This window comes from Dunckerocampus dactyliophorus, chromosome 2 (genome assembly GCF_027744805.1).
Source record: "Dunckerocampus dactyliophorus isolate RoL2022-P2 chromosome 2, RoL_Ddac_1.1, whole genome shotgun sequence".
Lineage (NCBI taxonomy): Eukaryota > Metazoa > Chordata > Actinopteri > Syngnathiformes > Syngnathidae > Dunckerocampus > Dunckerocampus dactyliophorus.
In genome coordinates this window covers 24434074-24454801 of record NC_072820.1, presented here as the reverse complement: position 1 = coordinate 24454801, position 20728 = coordinate 24434074, and the positions used below count along the sequence as shown (strand labels likewise).

At 40.9% G+C, this 20728-nt stretch overlaps 1 protein-coding gene across 1 annotated transcript in view; it reads right to left on the bottom strand.

Annotated features, from left to right (window-relative positions):
- LOC129177325 (sickle tail protein-like) overlaps positions 1-20728 on the bottom strand; it is a 64106-nt gene that overhangs the window by 8581 nt on the left and 34797 nt on the right. The window contains exons 4-15 of the mRNA XM_054768308.1: positions 18797-18995; positions 18473-18566; positions 12673-12949; positions 12017-12260; positions 10494-10811; positions 10295-10399; positions 8490-8515; positions 8168-8334; positions 6748-6923; positions 2556-2692; positions 1571-1718; positions 1190-1502 (exon numbers count right to left, since the gene is read on the bottom strand). Of these exons, the coding sequence (XP_054624283.1) occupies positions 1190-1502; positions 1571-1718; positions 2556-2692; positions 6748-6923; positions 8168-8334; positions 8490-8515; positions 10295-10399; positions 10494-10811; positions 12017-12260; positions 12673-12949; positions 18473-18566; positions 18797-18995 (2204 nt within the window). The remainder of the gene's footprint in view (positions 1-1189; positions 1503-1570; positions 1719-2555; positions 2693-6747; positions 6924-8167; positions 8335-8489; positions 8516-10294; positions 10400-10493; positions 10812-12016; positions 12261-12672; positions 12950-18472; positions 18567-18796; positions 18996-20728) is intronic.

The following is a 20728-nucleotide window of genomic DNA, read 5'->3' as shown; positions in this document are numbered from 1 at the left end:
TTTTTGTCAAAGATGGATTTGGTAATATAGCTAATACCATTTCATATTTTTTTGTTATTTAAATTGTCCAGGAAGACTTGAAAAGAGATCTCTTATTTTCTTACAGGACAATTTTCTAACGTTGAAGAGACATTATTTCTATTATTATATCATCCCAGAGATTTCAAAGTTATTTTTGCAACATTGAAATGTATCAGCGATATAATGTTAGGCATATTATATTTTTTTAGTAACCTCTGAAAAGCTTATGGGAATTTGTGTCTTTGGTTGTAGATCGTACTTTTATTTGATTATCATTCTATTTTAGAATGATTATTATTGTAATATTTATATTAAATTCATTAATTTCAAATTAATAAACAATATAAAAACAAATAACATAAATTCTATTATATTAAATATGGAATATGGAATAATTCAATATTATCTTTAATATTATTATTAAAGAGGACCATTAAAGACCATTTGAGTATGTCATTATGGGCCGAGTGTCCTGGTTTTTGCTCATCAAAATATGGGCACCCTATATATCAAGGGTTGGCAAACTTTTTGACTCGTGGGCCGCACTGAATTAACAAAATTGGCCGAGACCATATCCATATAAACCATATAAACGTCAGACCATATCAAATAACAACATTGAATTTGAAATTTTTTTTTTTTTTACTGAATAAGACACCCGGAATGTACGTGAATAAAGAATGTGTGATGTACAATATGAACTATAAAACATTGACTATGTAAATGTCCCTCCTTTTTTCCTTCCCAAACAGCACAGTGGGTAGGTTAAGTTGTGTGTCACATCCTGTATTTGTTGACTTGTTTGTTTGGCACCATGGGTGAGGTAGTTGTCTGGACCGCTGCATGTGAAAAGCTACTTAAACCATCCAGAGGTTGTCTCAGATTGACTCTGACTACTTGCAAGTCATGTTGCCAGCTTCTATGTTAAAGGTTGAAATATTTTGGAAGCAACTGGCAGGCCGGATTCAAACGCTTGGCGGGCCGCATGTGGACCCCGGGCCGTAGTTTGCCAATCATTGCCTTATATAATAGCAAAAATGCTAATAAGACACTCAACAAATGTCAGTTTTAATTATTTTCAATGAATATATGTTCTTTGTTCTGTTTAAAGTAAATTTGTTGACTTTGTTTCAATTAAGGAATACATTTACCAAAAGGTTAACAGTACCTTGGCCACAGTTGGTAGGTCTCGTCCATGGGTGGGCGTCAGTGGTGGGCTGTGCTGGTGGGCATGGATCACAGTGGCTGCTGTGGTCTTAACTCTGCGTGCTGTGACTGGAGAACCTGAGCCTACAAAGTTGAGCTCAGGCTGTGTTAAATTGGAAGGTGGAATTGGAAGAGGGCCTCTGAATGATGATCGAGGCTGGGGTTTTGGGGAGGTATTGGGACTCTTCTGCATCTGGGGCTCCTGGTCTGCTTGTAGGGCTTTTCCAGACTCCACTTGGGATGCTCTGGTAGGGGGAGTTGATTCTGATACGGATCTAATTAACAGAAGTGTATAAGTTGGATTTTGCAGGTAAATATATACTTAAAAAACATGAATGAGTACCTGCGGAGAGAGCTGAGAGCTTCAGTCAGCGCTTTGACTCTTTTTAACATGGAGTCCATTTTGTGGGGCTCCTCCTTCAAAAACCGCACTGCATCCATCTCCAGCCTGAGCACTGAACGCATCTTCACCTGGAGTTCTGGAAACTCTTCTGCGGGAAAAACAAATATGCATCAATGCAACTATGTCCTTTACCAGAACACATGAAATTGGTAGGTGATGTTAGCAAGAAGCGTGGTAAACCCCAAAACAAGAGTATGTAGGTAAGTAAGTATGAGGCGACAGAGCAGTTCCACTTTTTGCTGCGGCTACCTTATTCATGTTACCAGTTGCTCCTATTTAAGACTCTTTGTGTACTTCCTGTCTCTCTCTCTCTGCATCTGGATGCCAAAACTAACTAATCGTTACATTGGGTGCACAATTTAAAATTTATTTTGGATTTTGTCTTTTTGTAGCCATCAACAAGCATCAACCATAATTCTGAATGAATATTTGACCACTCTTCTTGGGAGAATTTGTAGAATTCACAGAGGTTGGTTGGTTTCCTGACAGAGAGAGAGCAGTTTTGATGTGTGTATAGCTCAATCTTGTCTCTAACTGTCAAGACGTTTGAATTAGGGAGTGGGGCAAATGGATGACAGTCTCAACCCTAACCCTAACCCTACCCCTAACCCCTAACCCAATGGGACATTCAGAAGATCTGGTGAAGCCATTCAGGCTTACCAAAAAGGTGGTGACCTTCCAGAACTTGATTCCGGGACATACTGGACTAGTTGGAACCATTGTGCTAGATGCTTACTTGAACCCCATATTGTAAGGACTTTAGGGCCATTTGGCTTTGGAAGTTCCACTGTAGCTTTTGTACTGGTGTTCTGTGGTGTGATCATACAGCATTTCAGTTACGTTACAGCTCTTGAATTGCATTCACATGCAATTTCTACACAAATTGTGGTATGTAGTTTGAATTAAGCGTGATGAATTCACTGACCTTTAAGGACAGCCAGAGTCTCTCCAACCCTGCGCAGATTCACTGCTCCCTCCTCCACATCTCTCAGAGCGATTGGCAACTGGCCAGGAAAGGAAACCGTGCTTGTTTGCAAGTGATTCACATAATCCTCCAGGTCACTGTGAGTTGGAGAGGAAATATAGTAAACACTGGATAAGCAAACATAAAAGTGAAGCAGACTTTAAAACTGTTAATAGTTGTATATTTTTTCACACATCCTGTACAGACATCAGCAAACTATGGCCTGTTACAGCTTCTTAATTTTGCCAAATTATTTCAGTTAAACCCTTTAACACCAAAGCTGTTGTCGAGGACAGGATTTGCAATACTATTTTTACACTACCATACGTCTTGAACTGTTTGCACAATCGAAATAATTCCAGTGATGTACATGTCATGATGGTAATCCAAAGGACTACGTCTCAGCAGCTCTGAGCAGACAAGGCTTTGATACACAGCAGAGTGGGGTTTGTTTACAAAGCACCGTGTACATGGACTCCAGAAGGCCTTGATAGTACTGAGATTTCATTGCACCCTGCACAGAACACACCCTGTGTTGGATGAGGCAAAGCAGTCTGAGGACATGAGCGAGTCTCTTCCATGTTTCACAGTAACTTTGCTCTATATGCTTCAATTTTATGTCTGGAAACGTAGAGCTGATGGGACTTGCCAAACAGCTCCACATTTGTCTCCCAGAAGCTTAGCAGTTTGTCAATATGCAGTTTTCATCAAGTCAAATTTAAGACTTTTAAAAACCATAATGATTACAATTTAAGACCCATTCTGATCATTCTGATCGCTATCATAGTTCATAATTTCATTACTATTATTAAGTGTGACTGTTTCAATGCAGTATTGTCATTGTGGTTGTTGATATTATTTTGCCCCTTCCGTCAGGGTCTTTATAGTAGTCACAGACATTTGCTGATGCAGCTCTGTTTTGTTTCTGTTTGTTTTCTGTTGTTCTGTTATTGTTGTCACAATTGATGTTGTCTCTGTCTTTTTTGTCCCTCTCTATCCCCGCCACCCCACCCCGTTTTATTTTCTCTTCTTCTCTATCCCCTCCTGCTCCGGTCCGGACCCTCCAAATTTGCATAATAACAAAACATCAAAGTCAAATAAATTCTGTATAACAGGGGAAATGCATCTCACACTTTTCCCTTGCGGAGTAAATCTGTTGAGCACGTGAGGGCATTTAGATCAACACTTCTATCTGCCCTAATGGCTGGACAGGACAGGGAAAAAAAACAAAAAACAAAACAAAAAACAATATAAGACCCATTTCACATCCATAGTGGATTGGGGGCCTGCGGTGCGCACGCAGCACACCAGCTGGTTGTGCTAAATAAATTCTGACGGGGCTGCACAGGTACTTTAGTTCCATTTTGTATATTGAGAGAGAAAGCGAGAGAAAGACTGAAGTTTAAGCATTTGCTTTAAAGCGCTTATGACACCCAAACACATGTTAATCTTGTTATTTCCGCCATGAAAAATTAACACTGAAAGGCATATTTCCTGTGTTAGTGTGACGTCTGGGTGTACAACACCAGGCAATTGGATCCTAGGATGCAGAGGACATGTGCTCAAATTGTCTTTAGAAGTCACTGCAGCACATGTTTATGAGGAACAAAAAACAACAGTGCCAGCCAAACAAACGGAAAGGCACCACGAAAAAATGGGTGAAAGGAGGACTAATACTAACAAATTACTGGCCTGACAAGACGTGCAGCACAGACTAGCGGGACTGGATGGCACCTCGGGAGGCCAACAGCAAACTAGCATTACTGGAGGTGGAGGTGTAGGAACGTGGCTTGGCGTCTCCACCACGAGGAATAGCCAAGTGCCATCCAGTCGCAACAGGTGAGCTTAAGTTGATGACTCAGATGATGAGCAGCTGCGGTACATCTAATAGCTCTGCCCCATACAGGAGTCGCCAGAATCTAATCCGAGAAACACAAAGTAATGGCAAAGAAGTAGCAAGCAGAATGGAAGAAACAAAAGTAGCATGGCAATGAAATCCGTGTCACAGCGGAGGGTGACAGTTAGATGTGTGCTCAAATGTTTAAATCCTTTATATTTGTGATCATTTCTGTCACTTCTTTCATCTTTGGAAGAGACAGAGCAAGAGACGTCAGATCCGGAGAGTCCCATCCAGAACTTCTGTTACACTACAACACATTATGCTCCACCTCTTGGTGAATTTCTCTTGTTTGTTACATATTTATTTATATTATGCCAACTCGTTTCGGCTGTTGCCGGAACACTCGAGGAGCCGGAGTAAGCTGGTTCACATTTCAAAAAGACGTGGGACAAATGTTCCTGCCCTGCAGATGGAAATAACGAGTCAAAAACCCACAATACATTTGACCGTGGAAAAGCGTGCCAAGGTGGCAATTACTGCTAGTAAAACAGACCATACTCCTCCCAGTATTAGTGGATGTTATTATTGTCGTGAATATGTCACTTTCTTTGCGTGCATTCATGGCTGGTTGCCGGTGTCACACGCAAGTGTTCTCGACATGAATTGTTAGCAAAACACGGATTTCTGCCTACTGTCTTTCTAGCCTATCTTGTAGTCGATCTGTCAGTTTCAGTAAGTAAATCCATATTCTTTTTGACTACATCTATTCCCCGAATCTTAGAATAATAGTATGGGGTCCAGGGCTAAATAAGCAGCGATCGCTGCTCGCTGGTCTTTTATTTTGCTGCGTGCATGGAGAGGTCAGTGCCACTTACAGGCAGTCAAAGAAACATACTGCAATATCATGAACTAATAGTCAGCAATTTCTCATAAATAACAGCCATCCGCTGGGGTTATAAAATGTCATTCTCACTGAATTATTATTCTAGTTCCTGATCTCTCCAGAAACCCTTGTCATATCAGAACAAATCACTTTCAATTTTTCTGACTGGACTGTGAACAATATGTTTCTTCGCATTTTCTTTCTCCCTGGGGTGTTGCGGCTTTGGTGTCTTGTTTGCCACTGATGATGAACTTCAGATGTAGTCGCATGTGATGAGTCACAGTGTCTGTGCGGGTGTACTAATCAGCCAAAATGCAAAAAACCCCCTGTATTTTATAAGGTCAGAAGTATCTTATTTTATTGTTTTGGTCTGTTGGATAGCCACCAGAATTTGCGTGTTCTCCCTGTGCGTGCGTTGGTTTTCTCCGGGTACTCCGGTTTTCTCCCACATTCCAAAAATATGCACTTTAGGTTAATTGGTGACTCTAAATAGTCCATAGGTATGAATGTGAGAGTGAACGGTTGTTTGTCTATATGTGCCCTGTGATTGACTGGTGACCAGTCCAGATTTGTAACCCGCCTCTCGCCCAAAGTCAGCTGGGATAGGCTCCAGCATACAACCGTGACCCTAGTGAGAAACTGCACTTTTTTGGGAATTTTGCCCATCATACATTCCTTATGTGAGACATGAACACATATAGTTTACGTCGATTGTTACGCCGATTTAACAACGTTACTCGCGTATTGATACCTTACCACACCGGCTAGTTAGTAGCCGGCTAGGGACTAGCTTCACCACACACTCGCATGAAGCGCGTCACAATGAGCTCACAACGCCTCAAGCAACTACCGACAGGTAAAGCTACACATTGGAATTGAATTCTGCTCCCTCTGTTGGTGACCTCAAGCTGAAAGGAACTCAGGTTCTGCAGCAGGACAATGATCCAAAAACACACCTGCAAGTCCACCTCTGAATGGCTGAAGAATAACAAAATGAAGACTTTGGACTGGCCTAGTCACAGTCCTGACCTGAATCCTATTGAGATGCTGTGGCATGCTGGAAAACCCTCCAGTGTGGCTGAATTACAACAATTCTGCAAAAATGAGTGGGCCAAAATTCCTCCTGCTGTAAGAGATTCATTGCAAGTTATTGCAAACGCTTGATTGCAGTTGTTGCTGCTAGGGTGGCCCAACCAATTAGGTTTAGGGGCCAATCACTTTTTCATACAGGGCCACGTAGGTTTAGCTTTTTTTCCTTTAATCATAAAAGATTTCATTTAAAAACCTCATTTTGTGTTCAGTTGTGTTGTCATTGACTAATATTTCAATTTGTTTGATGATCTGAAACATTTAAGTGTGACAAACATGCAGGAAGGGGGAAAACACTTTTTCACACCACTGTATTCATTAAAGAACAGTACAAACTTTACCTGAGCTGTTTCAGTATTCTCTCCTCTGTCGCAAGGTAGTGGAGCCTTTCTTCCTCAATCTCAGCTTTTCGTCCACATGTTCTCTCCTCAGACTGAGACAGGCGATCAGACATCAACAACACCAGCTCCTGGTCGGCCATCCGCAGCATGGACCTCATCATGTGCTGGTGTGATACCTGAGATGAAACAATAGTAAAGCATGAAGGCACATATAGTAGGGTACAGTGCAGGGGAAATAAATATCAGATCCCCTGCTGATTTACCCCTTTACAAAGACATGAACAGTCCATCATTTTTATAGTGGGTATTTGACAGAGAATCAGCAAGAAATCTAGATAAAAACAAGAAATAAAGATGATAAATTAATTTGTATTTGAGGGAAATAAATATTGAAACCCGCTCCAACCAGCAAGCCCCACAGAGCGATTGTGTGTCGATGAAACACACAAGTCTTGTCCCTTTAAAAAGTATAATTTCACCTCATTATGTGGATAAATGACACTTGTTACACAAACATTGTCTTTGTTCTTTTGTGTCCCTATATTATGCATCATATATTTGTCAAACATGTTAACATGCTAACAGTGCGCATGCTAGCATCGAGCAAGACAGCACTAAGTACTGAATGTGCCAAGGCAGTTCTACAGTGTCCCTACATCATCCCATTTATACGTATGCATTTTGACATGATGCTAACATGCTAACAGTCAGCATGCTAGCGCCTAGCAAGATAGCACAAAGCACGAAAAGTGCCAAGACAATTCGATAGCGTCCATACACCATGCCGTCCATGTATGTATATGCATTTAGACATGAGTAAAATTGCTGACATGCTAACAGTTAACATGGTAGCAGCCAGCAAGATAACACAAGATACCAAAAGTGCCAAGGCAGTTTGGTAGTCACTACATCATGCCTCGTATGTATTTACTTTTAGACATGAGTAAAATAGCTAAAATTCTAACAGTTGACATGCTAGCACTTGACAAGATAGCACTAAGTGCCGAATGTGCCAAGGCAGTTTGATAATGTCCCTACATCACGCCATGTATGTATTAGAATTTAGACATGAGTAAAATAGCTAAAATGATAACATAAAATGATAACATGCTAACAGTTAGCATGCTAGCACTTGACAAGATAGCACTAAGTACCTAAAGTGCCAAGGCAGTTCTACAATGTCCCTACATCATGCCATGCATGTGTTTACATTTAGATGTGTAAATTGGCAAAAATGCTCTCTTTATGGGCAAGACCAAAGAGCTGACCTCAGTGTTGTAGACCTGCACAAAACTGGAATGAACTAAAAGAGCATTAACAGAAAGAGAAAGAGCACTATTGGTGCAGTCATTCATAAATGCAAGAATGACAAGATAACGGTCAGTCACCCTCGTTCAAAATTAATATTAGTTACAGTTACCTGTAAGTTTCTGAGTTGATTGAGTTGCAGTCGTAGCTCAGACACGTTTCTCTTTACTTGCACCAAGCTGTGCTGCATTTCACTATCAGTGGGCAGAGCCTGAAGAGCCAAGGAAGTGGAACCCGCCTTGTCAGTTAAAGCACTCATCACCTGCGACTGGGCCGGAACTGTTGACCAACAAACAGAGTAAATAAATCCTATACTTTAAATATTTTCAGTATGCCACATTTAATGTTGGTAATTTCTGGGACACCATTAAATAAAACAGTACTGTTATGCTATACTGAGGCTATAAGTACACCTTTTACATAAAAAAACTCACCAGGTCGATTTTTCTCTCTGCTCTCACTGCAAACAGATATACAGTTAGTACAAATATTGTTTGGGATTATATGACCAATGAATTAGCATTTATTCTGTTTTAATCTTGCATCGGCTTATTGTCTTTAGTTGGCAAGAAATCTTTTTCACTGCAGGAACGTTTCTCATTTACCAGAGTTTTTAAAAACTCAGTACAAGGGGCTGAAAAAAATTCCTCTGTAGGGCAGCTGGGCTATCCCTTAGAGATAGGGTGAGAAGCACTGTCCAGGAGAACTTGGAGGACAGCCGTTGATCTTCCGCATTCAGAGGAGCCAGATGAGGTAGCTCAGGCATCTGGTCAAGATGCCTCCTGGACACCTTCTGGAGGAAGACCCAGGATATGTTAGAGAGACTATGTCTCTCAACTGGACTGGGAACATGTCATGTCCGGGAACATGTCCGTCGGGAAGAGCTGGACTAAGCAGCCAGGGAGAGGGAAGTTTGGGCTTCTCGTCTCAGGCTACTACCCCTTGAACCTCGAATGAGCAGAAAAAGATGAATGGATGGATGAACACAACTGGACTGTTCAGATTGCCTTATAAGACGTTTCGCCTCTCATCCGAGCAGGCTTCATTAGTTCATGCTCAAAGACGAGGTGGGACACACTCCAGTTAGACTAGATAGGACAGCTTTAGTCTAGTTCATGCTCAAAGACTAGGTGGGACACACACCAGTCAGACAAGGTAGGACAGCCCTAGTCTTCTAAGACAACCTGAACAGTCCTGTTGTGATTGATTGAATGCCCTGAGAATTCAGTGACCTGGATGAATGAGAATATTCACAAGCATGGATGGATGGATGTTTCCAACAAAATAACCCAGGTAAAATACTTTGCGCAGGGCCCTAACTTTCTCTAAAAAAGAACCTAATAGCAATGAGGGGCTTTTTTGGAGTCCAGGAACTTTTGAGGGGAGGGTCGAGTGCTGAATAAAGCACTTGTAGTGTTTCTGTTCACCCACCATGTTTAAGCTATTGTGGCTGGAAACTTGTTTACTCCATTTTTACAAGCTTAATTTCCATTGATCTATCTATCTACTTTCTTCTGCTTATCCGAGTCCAGGTCAAGGGGGTAGAAGTCTCAGTAGGGAAGTCCAGACTTCCCATTTTCTGGCCACCTCTTCCAGCTCCACCGAGAGGACACTGAGGTGTTCTTAGGGCACCTGTGGGACATAATAACTTCAGTATGTCCTGGGTGTGCCCAGCGGCCTGCTCTCAGCTGGGCATGTCTGGAACACCACACCAGGGAGGTGTCCAAGAGGCATCTGGACCAGTTTTCCGAGCCACCTCAACTGGCTCCTCTCAATGTGAAGGAGCAGTGGCTATTCTCTCATCTCCTCCCAGATAACCAAGTTCCTCACCCCATCTCTTAGGAAGAGTCCAGCCACCCTACGGAGCAAACTCATTTCGTTCGCTTATATCCGCAATCTCGTTCTTTCGGTCACTACCCAAAGCTTGTGACCATAGGTGAAGGTGGGAACATAGATCGACTGGGATATCGAGACTTTCTTCACCCCAACGGTTGTGACCGTATTATCTGCCTGTCGATATCACGCTCCATCCTTCCCTCATTTGTGAACAAGACCCCGAGATACTTGAACCCCTCCACTTGGGGCAAGACCTCACTCCCAACCAAAACAGAAGAAAAAGGAGCAAAAGAAGAAGTGGACAGACGGCTGTTTTAAGCGTATTTGCAGAGAAAGACTTTGACAACAATTAAAAAACAATTGCCCTTTGAGTTTTTTCAAGGATAAACAAAACTATACAGACCTGACAAGGCTTTTGACTCTTGGATGATCTCCTCCCATAGACAAGGCATGGTGTACGAGCCCTGCTAGACTGGCTATTTGCTCCTCCATGGCTTTCATTCTCTCACTGAAATACAATATTTGTACAGATACACATTATTCAAATGTTAAGAATTTTGAAAGAAATGTCCAATGCATGTAATAGTAATAAATAAGTTGACCTCTGAGTATCAAAGGCAGTCATGTGACCCTGAAGCAATCGTTCAGATTGTCCCGGTTGGCAGTCCACAAATACAGATGAGGTGGATGATGATGAACCACTCCCTCTGCTTCTGTTCATCATCTCCACAGGAACCCCGTTACTTTCCCGGCGCAGCGAACAACGAATTGGAGACATTCTCTCTGGCGACACCAGGCCCACCCCTCCAATGATCTGTCCCTCACTCATCTTCACTTCATTCACTCGGTGTGGGGATGGGGGAGGGGTTTTGGTTCCAAATGGAGGGAGTTGACTGTCACTATACTTCCTGGCTTTTTGTCTGGTGGAAAAACAGATGCAATTATTTTTTTTTCAATAAACATTAGATAGTCACTCTCCACCTGCAAGAAGAACAGTTCAAATGCTAGTAAAAAAGCTGGCCGTTCCCAACCACAATACTGTTGCGACCATCATTCATGATAAAAGCTGATTGAATGCTAATGAACGCTAGATGTCATGGATTTTTTGTGGTGTTACAAGGAGATTTTACATATTTTGGTCCAGACCAGAGTCCCAAACCACAACAGTAGATTAGAGCCCGACCGATTTATCTGCGGGCCGATTATGACGCATCACAGATTAATCAACGTCGGTGAATATGTAGCCGATATATATGAACTTTTTTTGCTGTACAGAGATTCTGACACTACATTCCGAATAAATTTTCAATAGCTTGTAAATATGACTCTTTGATATTGGTAAGTGTTTTTGTGAATACGCCTTTTATAAACACAAAATGTATTTGTGGAAAAACAGCTCACATTAGCCTATGTGTTATCACTTTCAGTCGAATGCAGCCATTTGTTTTTATTTTAAAATGGTCAACTATAGTATCAAATTCTAGGCTAATTACCAAAATGCAATCAATGTATATACTGTATTTTCATTTCACAGGTAGAGGAGAAGCATAAGGTGTGGAGCCACTTGACAAAAGACTCAACAGGCGTTCGATGCAACATCTGCAGTGCGCAACACCTAAATTAAACCACAAAAACGTATGTCCTTATGTTGACAGTGTTACTAATTAAACTTCCTTAATTTCATTCAGTAGTCTTCTGCTTGTGTTGATTCATATTTTGGGTATTATAAGAATTTATGTTCATATACAGTATATATATATATATGTGTGTGTGTGTGTATACCAATGATCTTATTTCATATGCCAATATATCGGATATCAGCTTTTTTCAGCCCCCAGTTTTGGTATCGGCATCGGCCCCAAAAATCCCATATCGGTTGGGCTCTAGTGTAGGTGTTCATGGTCTAGTAGATGTATAGCAAGGCTAATATACAGTAACAACAAAGCCAGAGCCCTGTTGCCCCTTCTACCAGGGTTCTTAGGGCATAAGAGGTTAAATATATTTGATATTGATATAAAAAAAAGAATGGTCATGAATATGCTTCCTGGGATTTGTGATTGCACTGTATTTTCCAAATTTGTAGAGCTGTTAAAGAAGCGGTACTGTATAAATGTAAGTACCACACCTGTGCAGGGATTGGGTCTGGTGGTCCATGCCGTCCCCATATCCCACTAGAGGCTTGATGGAAGCGCGGTACTGCTGTAAGCCTGCAGGAATCCCAGTGATCTCGGTATCTGCCATGTCTGCAGCGAGGGATGCAGGAGCACTACACTGGTAGGAAGCATAGCTGCTGTAGGATTCTGGGTAATATGGTCCTCCCTCCGTACGAACCACCAGGGCCATGCTCTTGCTGTTGCCAACATCTTCATCTAAGGCACATACACACATTGGCATCTTAGATTTATGAAAATGTGATTTATAAAAATGCTTTCCATCCTTATTAGGATAGAATACTAATCAGTTTGAGTTCGACTGTCGTGGCTGGCATTGCCATTGTATTGTAACGACTGTCGTTTTGCACCACCAAAAAGCGAAAAAGTTCATGTTTGGGCGTGACTGTCCCATAGAGAATAAATACTTTGGATCCTACACCATGCCAACAGACTAGAGCTGACCTATCTGGTCTTTGAGCATGAACTTATAAAGTCTGCTCGGATGGGAGGTGAAACGTCTTATAAGACAACCTGAACAGTGCAGTTGTGATAGATTAAATGCCCTTAGAATTAAGGATTGTAGTTAATGGATATGTGTTTTGATGATCCTGACTTATTTTTCTTTTACCAGGTTTGACGTCTCTCCTCTCGAGTATGGCGCTGCTGCTGCATGTGCTGCTGGATCGTCCCGCGCCTGCAAGCCGGTCTCGGAGCAACGTGGCACTGCCTGCATCCATCACCCCCACTCGGCTTTGTGTGCTCCTCCCTCCGTAGGCCATCCTGGATGGAGAGGAGGGCATGGAGCGCACCATAGGTGGTGACATGGAGCACTGCAGGGTGCCACGACTGGACGATGACAGTGTATGGACCGGACTGTGGCTGCCATATAGTACTTGTTTTGATATCTGCCAAAAACAACATTATATTGATATGAAGTGTTTTTAGGATGAGCGTAAATGAACATGCTTGTTCTGTGAGTTATGGCAGTAGAGGAATGGCACTAGTAAGGTTTCAAACGCTATGTTCAGTGTTTCCCCTACATACTGTATGTGGCCCGTCACAAATAGATTTGCCGCTACCTGTTCGCCCTTGCTCATAAACACATTATAATGGGACTGCCTGTGTAACTCTGCTTGCTAACACACCTGATACGTACCTGGTTTGCCAGAGAATAAGAAGATGTTGCAGAAGAGATTCGTGTTGGCAACTATTTATTGAGCAATCAGACTCCTCTAAATACTCTTTTTCAAAAAAGCTACTAGTGACAAATATAGTGAACAGTCTTTTACAGAGTAAACTCTCAAAAGGGTGAAATGTCTCTTAGGAAAAAAAAAATCTCAGAGCTGATGAGTGACGCTGGGAACACTAAGTATAGGTAGGATGGCAAGGTCTTTCTGTGTAAATATCCTATGTAACAGCAGCTTATAGACAGATAGAAGTGCGGCCTATATATGTAAAACATTTTTTTCTTTAAATTTATTGGGTGTGTCTTATATTCAGGTGCGCTCAACAGTCCGGAATTTATGGTTGTTTTTACATTTGCTTCATAGCTGTGGTGCGTTCAAGCACGGAGTGCAAAATTATAATGCTTGATGAAAAACATCCATGAAAGAAAAACATAACGTCTACTATTGTATCCTACTATATGTGCCTCTCTTCTCTCCTCTCCCAACTCAAACGACAAAAAGAAGCAACAGAAGAAGGTTCTTTTGTCGTTCTAAACATGTTTGTTGCGCTTTTCATGATTTTTGCTCACTTTTTCTCTCACACAATGTTATTAAATTCTCCTACAGCATCCATTAAAATTACACGCACATGAGCCATGGCCTATTATGCAAATTAGACGATTCATTCTGTGTTGGAAAGAAACAACATATGACCACTATGAATTGAACAAAACTGTTACCCCAGTCACAAATGTCACATGACATCAGTCAGCTGACATCAAAATCCTCTCTTGATTCGGTCCTCCGCGGCAAAGATAAAATCCCTGCAGGGGGAAGTGATCAGCGGCTCCTGTTGTGGCGTCTCAAGCGGGCGGCATTTTGCAAAACTGAATTTTTCATCTTTATTATCCAAAGTCCGGATAAACTAATTCACCGATAAGATGCAGATACATACAATAAAATTCCTGATGCATTTACAGTGCCTAGTTCCACGCAAAACCTTTATCGGAATTATGTTTTTCTACACTTACTTGTTGCTATTATTTTATGATGAGCTAAAAACATCTTACTATCATTTATTCTCTTCCTATTTTTACAAGGTGCTGTTTTTATTTTCTATGGTTCTATGAATTATATGGTTCTAAGTATGCACAGCAGATAAATTAGGCAGGCATAGCTGCACCACATCCATTTCATTTAAAAACTCTAGTTTTGAGTTGAAAGAAATGCTGGTAATTTCAATAAAATACAAGTTTAAAAAACACATGAGCATTTTCTTTTTTGTATGGAAAAAATATCAGACTGTCACACTATGAATTTTCTATGTTGCTGCACCCCTAATAAAAGGCTACCAGAAAGGTTTCTCTTTCCACAGCCAGTAATGTTTTAGAAAATGGAAGACCACAGGAACAGTTCTTGTGAAGGAAGGATTTGGTCGGACTAGAAACACATCAGCATGGCAAAGAAGACTGGTCAGAATGGTCACAGAGAAACCACATGAGTCAAACTGTTCAAAAACTTAGATTCAACTTGATTAAATGTCAGATGTTGTGGAGTTTCACGTCTGACAGCTTGACCTTATCTCACGCCTTTTCTCTCTCTTTCTTCCAATCATCTTGTTAACGAGCCCTCAAACATCACTGTACACATTTGACCTAACAGCACTGAATCACTGAGTGGAATTATATTTGGCACTTGCTCGGTCCCATCCACTTCAACATTAAGCACAAAGCGGGGAACACGTCGATAACAAACTTTGCCAGCATTTAAGTATAAACTCTTATTCACGAGACAATCTTTCATAACTGAATATGTCAGAGGGCAAAATGATAATATCCCTGTCTCTGTGTGCAATGTCAATGATAAAATTCTGCCCAAAATATTAAGACAAGTTGGAAAATTGCAAGAATTTACATTTTACACAGTTGAAGCTTAAGGAGGTTCTAAGTAGAGCTTCAAAATGCAAAAAGAAGAAATGAGAGTGAGAAAAAGGTTGGCCGGTTAGCTTAACTTGCTAACATTTGTCGGCGCATTTAATTCATTTACAGTGTTCCCTCACTCCATCGCAGTTCACCTTTGGCTGACTTGCTGTTTTGCAAAAGATTTTTTGTGCAATTTTAGTGCTTTTTTTATTTTTATTTTTTACAACATGTGTATGTCTTACAATGATATCAGAAATGCACTTGGATATTTGTGCCTAGTACTGCATAGTGCCTAGTAAAGCATACACAGATGGCATCCCATTCAACTAATTAGACAGATTAAAATGTGCATGTTAAGATAAACAGGACAGGGAGGAAACCGACAAGGAGGCTGCTCTCTATCATCATTTTATCCGTCAGACACGTTGGCGTCAGAAAGCGTGAAGCCCACAGAAAATATTCAATCTAAAATAAAGCCTTAGTAATCCCAGTAGCTGGCTATAAAGTTAACAACAACATATACAAACATTGTAATTCGGCAGGCCTCAGGGTAGGAAGCATAAATTCATAGTACTTTGTCCTTTAGCCGATGCAGGGTATGTGGCTTGATCTGCTCGACAACCTCATTAGACCAATTTATGTTCATGAAACACACAAATGAGCCCTGTCTCTTTAAGAAAGTACTCCCAATCTCAACTCATTATGTGGATAAAACACACCTGTCACACAAACACTCTCTTCCATCCAAACCTTGGGCAAGACCAAAGAGCTGACCTCAGGGACAAGATTGTAGACCTGCACATGACTGGAATGAGACGCAAATGTGTGAGCACGAGCTTCGACAGTCATGGATCATCTTCCGTTATCATTCATTAATGGTGAGTAGCTATACATTTTATACTTTAAATGTGTTCCTAAGTGTGTGAGGCATATTTAGGGCCTAAACCTGGATTGTGTTGCGAGTGAACAATGGCAATGGAAGAGAGAAGGGGAGGGTTCTGGAGCTGAGTCTAATCATACTTACAGTTACTTTTATTGCAAATGTTTGTCTTCACTGTGCTGTCACTTTAAACGCAACTTTGATGAGCTTAGGGAATTTGTACCAGTTGTGGGTCAAAACATGATGACATCTTGTTTACTGCCTCTGCAGTAATTACATCATTTCAAGTGTGTGCAAAAGTGTTGGCCCTGTCCAACCTGTCTCTCTACAGTCCATTCCCACACAGTGGCAGAAGCTGCTCATCAAATGCATTCCAGAGGTGAGCTTCCCTGTGCAAAACCACTCAATTCATTTAAACCTGAAAAAATATATGTTGGGTGTTTTGTACAGTGTTTTCATTTGATATTTTGCCTTCCTGTGCTTTATATGACAGGGTTTCCCATAAATTGATTAGTCAAATTGGCTACTAAAAGACATATGGCGCTACTTGTTTTATTTATTTAAGATTTGCCGCTATCTGCTAACCCTCCCTCACATTCACTTTATAATGTTTGGACTGAATTGAGTGTAGTTACAACTCCACCCAGCAGATGGCATCGTCTGTTCATCAAAAGAACGACAGTCTTACGGTGCGAACCAAAAAAATAAACAGCACAACACATAACAGGTAAGTCAGCACAAAACAACAATATACTACCATTCTATGTAGGTAACGATCACTAAGTTCTAACACAAACTCAGAACTTTAACTGTTATTTCCAAAGTGCAGCAAGGCATGCTGAGTGTGCCAGCAGCAACTACAACATGCTGTGCTACAATAAACAGGCGTCCATCGCCACTTCACACTTCGAATTTCATCTATCACCGTTTTTCAAAAATGTATAAATTAATAAATCATGCTGTTTCATGATCTCTGTGTGGAGTTTGAACCCTATGTTCTCCCCATGCGTGCAGTGGCAGTTCTAGCTATGGGCCACATGGGCAATTGCCCAGGGCGGCATTCTCCAGGGGGCGCCGTGGGCAGGGGAAAGAAAAAAAATTGTATATACTAATTCTCAGCGCTCATCAAATCCTCATCAAGTCAGCGCATATGTGTGGGAGATGAGCGCCCTCTGCAGGCGTGATACTCACGCCCCCATCCTGGTCCAACGTGATCAAACGTCCACCACGTGATGTGGATCAAACCACATATTGACAGCAACACACACAAGTCCTATTTATGCCTTACTTTCTGTTATTAGGTCTACTACATTGTAATACGAATGTAAAGGTGACTATAGAGGTGTCATGTCTAGAGCTCTAACTACAAAAACATTAAACATTCCATTTGGCGGAAATTTACTTACTACGGTCGGGTCTGGAACCAATTAGTTGTAATAAACAAGGGATTACTGTAGTGAGATGTTAGATATACAGTGACGTGTACACTGTTTTTTTTGGCAGAAATGAGTTGGTCCATTGACTCAAAAAAGTCAATGGACCTGGAACTCCTAATTTTCGATGATAATGCACGTACACTACATACTGCAAAAGCAGTTTCACAAAGACGATTTCCTCCTTCCTTGAATCAGCTGTGCATCGAACTCTTTGACGTGTTTGCAGCTAAACAAAAACATGGCCAAAATGCAAATACAACAAATACTAGAAATATCCAAATGTCCAAATAAAATATCACGTTAGAGCTACGTCATGTAAAGCATGCTTCTCCATCCCTCTTTGTCACACAGGCTCATGCCCCTTTGTCAACAAATCCCCACTCTTCTTTGTATGAAATTTTAGTAGCCTAGGGTGGAAATATGTTATATTTTAAAAGTCATCATATAATGGGGATATGAAAATGAGGATTTTTGGAAAATGAGGATGGGGAAAAAGTTATATATATGGGAATAAAGTATAGGGGTGTCTTCGAATTGTCGACTATTCGATATAGAGGACTCTGATTCGACTATCAACCTCAGTCGAATCACATGAAATCGTCATGTGATCACAATTGTACCATTCTGACCACATAAGAGAAAATGACGTGTGTCTTTAACCGAAGGCCTATGCTTACTCAAGATGAGGGCGTGTACACACAGCGAAGCCTCAGCGTCTTTTCCAGATTTGCAGTTTTGTAGTTATTTTGCTCATATCAGGTCTGGTTTAACATCTTGCACTCGACAAGAGCTTTTGGATATTGGATTTCACAGCGCCAATGTTTTTAACACTGAGATGCAGTTTTTTTTCTTGAAGTATACCCAAGTTCTTAGTATGTGTTGCTTTACAAAATATCAAAGTGGAACTGGCATCCTTTCATTTTTCAATATGTGGCCCTTGGTGGAAAAAGTTTGGACACCCTTGTTTTAAATCATCTCCCTTTTTCAGCAGCAGATGATAAGGAAAACATGGCATGTGACTCACCCTTCCCTCTGTGGTGGCAGGCCGAGCGTGGCGGTTGAACACATGCGACGGATCTTTATGATAAACCTTCAGACAGGAGTGGGATGTGATGTTTCTGAAAATAAACACAAGCTGTGACATGTCGGTGTGAACTCCATTGTGCCAACTCAAAGTTTATGCCGTTTATGATATCAAATACCAAAACATCCCACCATACACGGAGATATAACACAGGCTTATCTCAAAGACATTTTTCAAGTGCAGTTTAATGATATCACGAGCAACCCTTCTCTAATGACAGAATAGACATGATTTCCGACTCAGACGACATCAGGATCCGCTCACCTGACATCCTCCAAGTCAAAATAAACATTGCGACGTGTGTCCTTAATGTAAATGGCCATGCTGGGGGACTGAAGCATCTTAGTGGTGAGCTGCTGAGGAAAAGCTGCGACAAAAAGAGCCCGCAGAGCGTCCTCACTGTTGATCTCTGCAGGCATCCGGATCTGCTTTGTCTCGTCTCCATACTGCAGATATAGCACACCTGGCCATGTACAAACAGGGACGTGTTGAAACAATCCATGTAAGAAAAGCACAGCTTAAGTACATTAAACATAGTTTGTCACTACCACTGAGTCTCTAATACACAAACCAGCAATTCGAAACTAGATATTAAAGGTAGCATATATTATTATTATTATTATTATTATTATTATTATTATTATTATTATTATTCTATAGATGCAACACACTGTCATAAAGTCATATTCTATTCAATAATACTAACCCTTCAGGCCCCTTATTAAAAAGCAAGTTACACTATGTACCCTTCCAAAAGGTTCCAAAATGGTCCCTGTCATAAAAGTTTAATAAAAATCTAAAGTATAAATACCCATCAAATATTTTCAACATCGTCAGGCCAAACCTGAACTTATTATTCAATACGGATTAGCATATGCCAACATATGTGCTTATACAGTAATAGCAGTCAATTTTCAAAATTCCATCAACAATAATTTTCCATTAAACACTGAGGCCTCTTAAAAGTCAAGTTAGTTACACTTGTTACCCTTCGCACCCAAAATGGTCCCCAAAAGTGGAATACAAATGTAAATAAGCATCAATAAAATTTTTTCTAACAACTTCAGACCCAAGCATAATGTCACGGGGTTCTACTGCTGGGTCCTCACAATAGTGAGGAAAACAATGGCGGAGTCAAAAAGCTAACTTTCTGGGAGTTTATTGTGCTCACCAGGTAGCGCAGGCAGTGAAAAAAGTGTACAAGAATGTGGACAAAAGTACAAAAATATAAAGGAAAAACTATTTACAGTCACTCAATCCTACCTACTTGTAGTCTACTGCCACACTGTTCCAACCTGCTTTGCTGCCAACTCTCCAACCTACTCCCATCAGGGCAGGAAAACCCCCCAAATCATCAATTACCAAAAATAACACAAAACAAATTACTATAAGGCTGCAACCACAATTTGCAAAAATGTGAAGAAAATATATCCAACCAAATATCATCCAACCAATAAACCTGCATTTTGCCATTAAATATAGAAAAAAACAGTCGCTTCCGGAAGTGAACTGTTGAGAAAGTCTTTTAAGCTGTCTGCTGACATGTACTATGTTTGACGCCAGATGCCGCGAACACGCTATGGTAAGTTTGAATGCTTTTGTTTTGTTTGTATGTGGTGCCATGTGTGCGTGTGTGATTGTGTCACTCGCTGACGATGACAGAGCCACTCGTAGACATAAAATTTTTTCTTTTCAAAATGTTTTTATACCATTAATGTCATAAGAACCCTTGATTTTTTTTCAACGGGGAAAAACAAAAAATATGCAATACTGTGAGATTATTACACCCGCCGGTGGATCGATAATTGATAACAACATTAATTTGGATGCATTATTATTAGGGCTGTCAAAGTTGACGCATTAATAACGAGTTAACGGAAATTCCCTTTAATACTTTTTTTTTCATTAATGTGCGCACATCCTGTTTGAACCTCCGCCCCCACTCCGTACTACGCAGTGGTATTGCAGTTAATGTTGAGCCACAAATGGGAACAAATATTGAGCAGAAATGGACAAAGAAAAGGGTATTTTGAATGCTAAGTTTAGCTTTAAAGCCTTGGGAGATGGCTCTCTCGATAAGACCAAAGTTATTTTACCTACTGTAGCTGTGAGTTGAAATACCACCGGCGTATGTCGAGTCTCAAATGCCACTTACTGGACTCAGATGGAGAAACTGAAGAAGGCAGAGAATGTGCT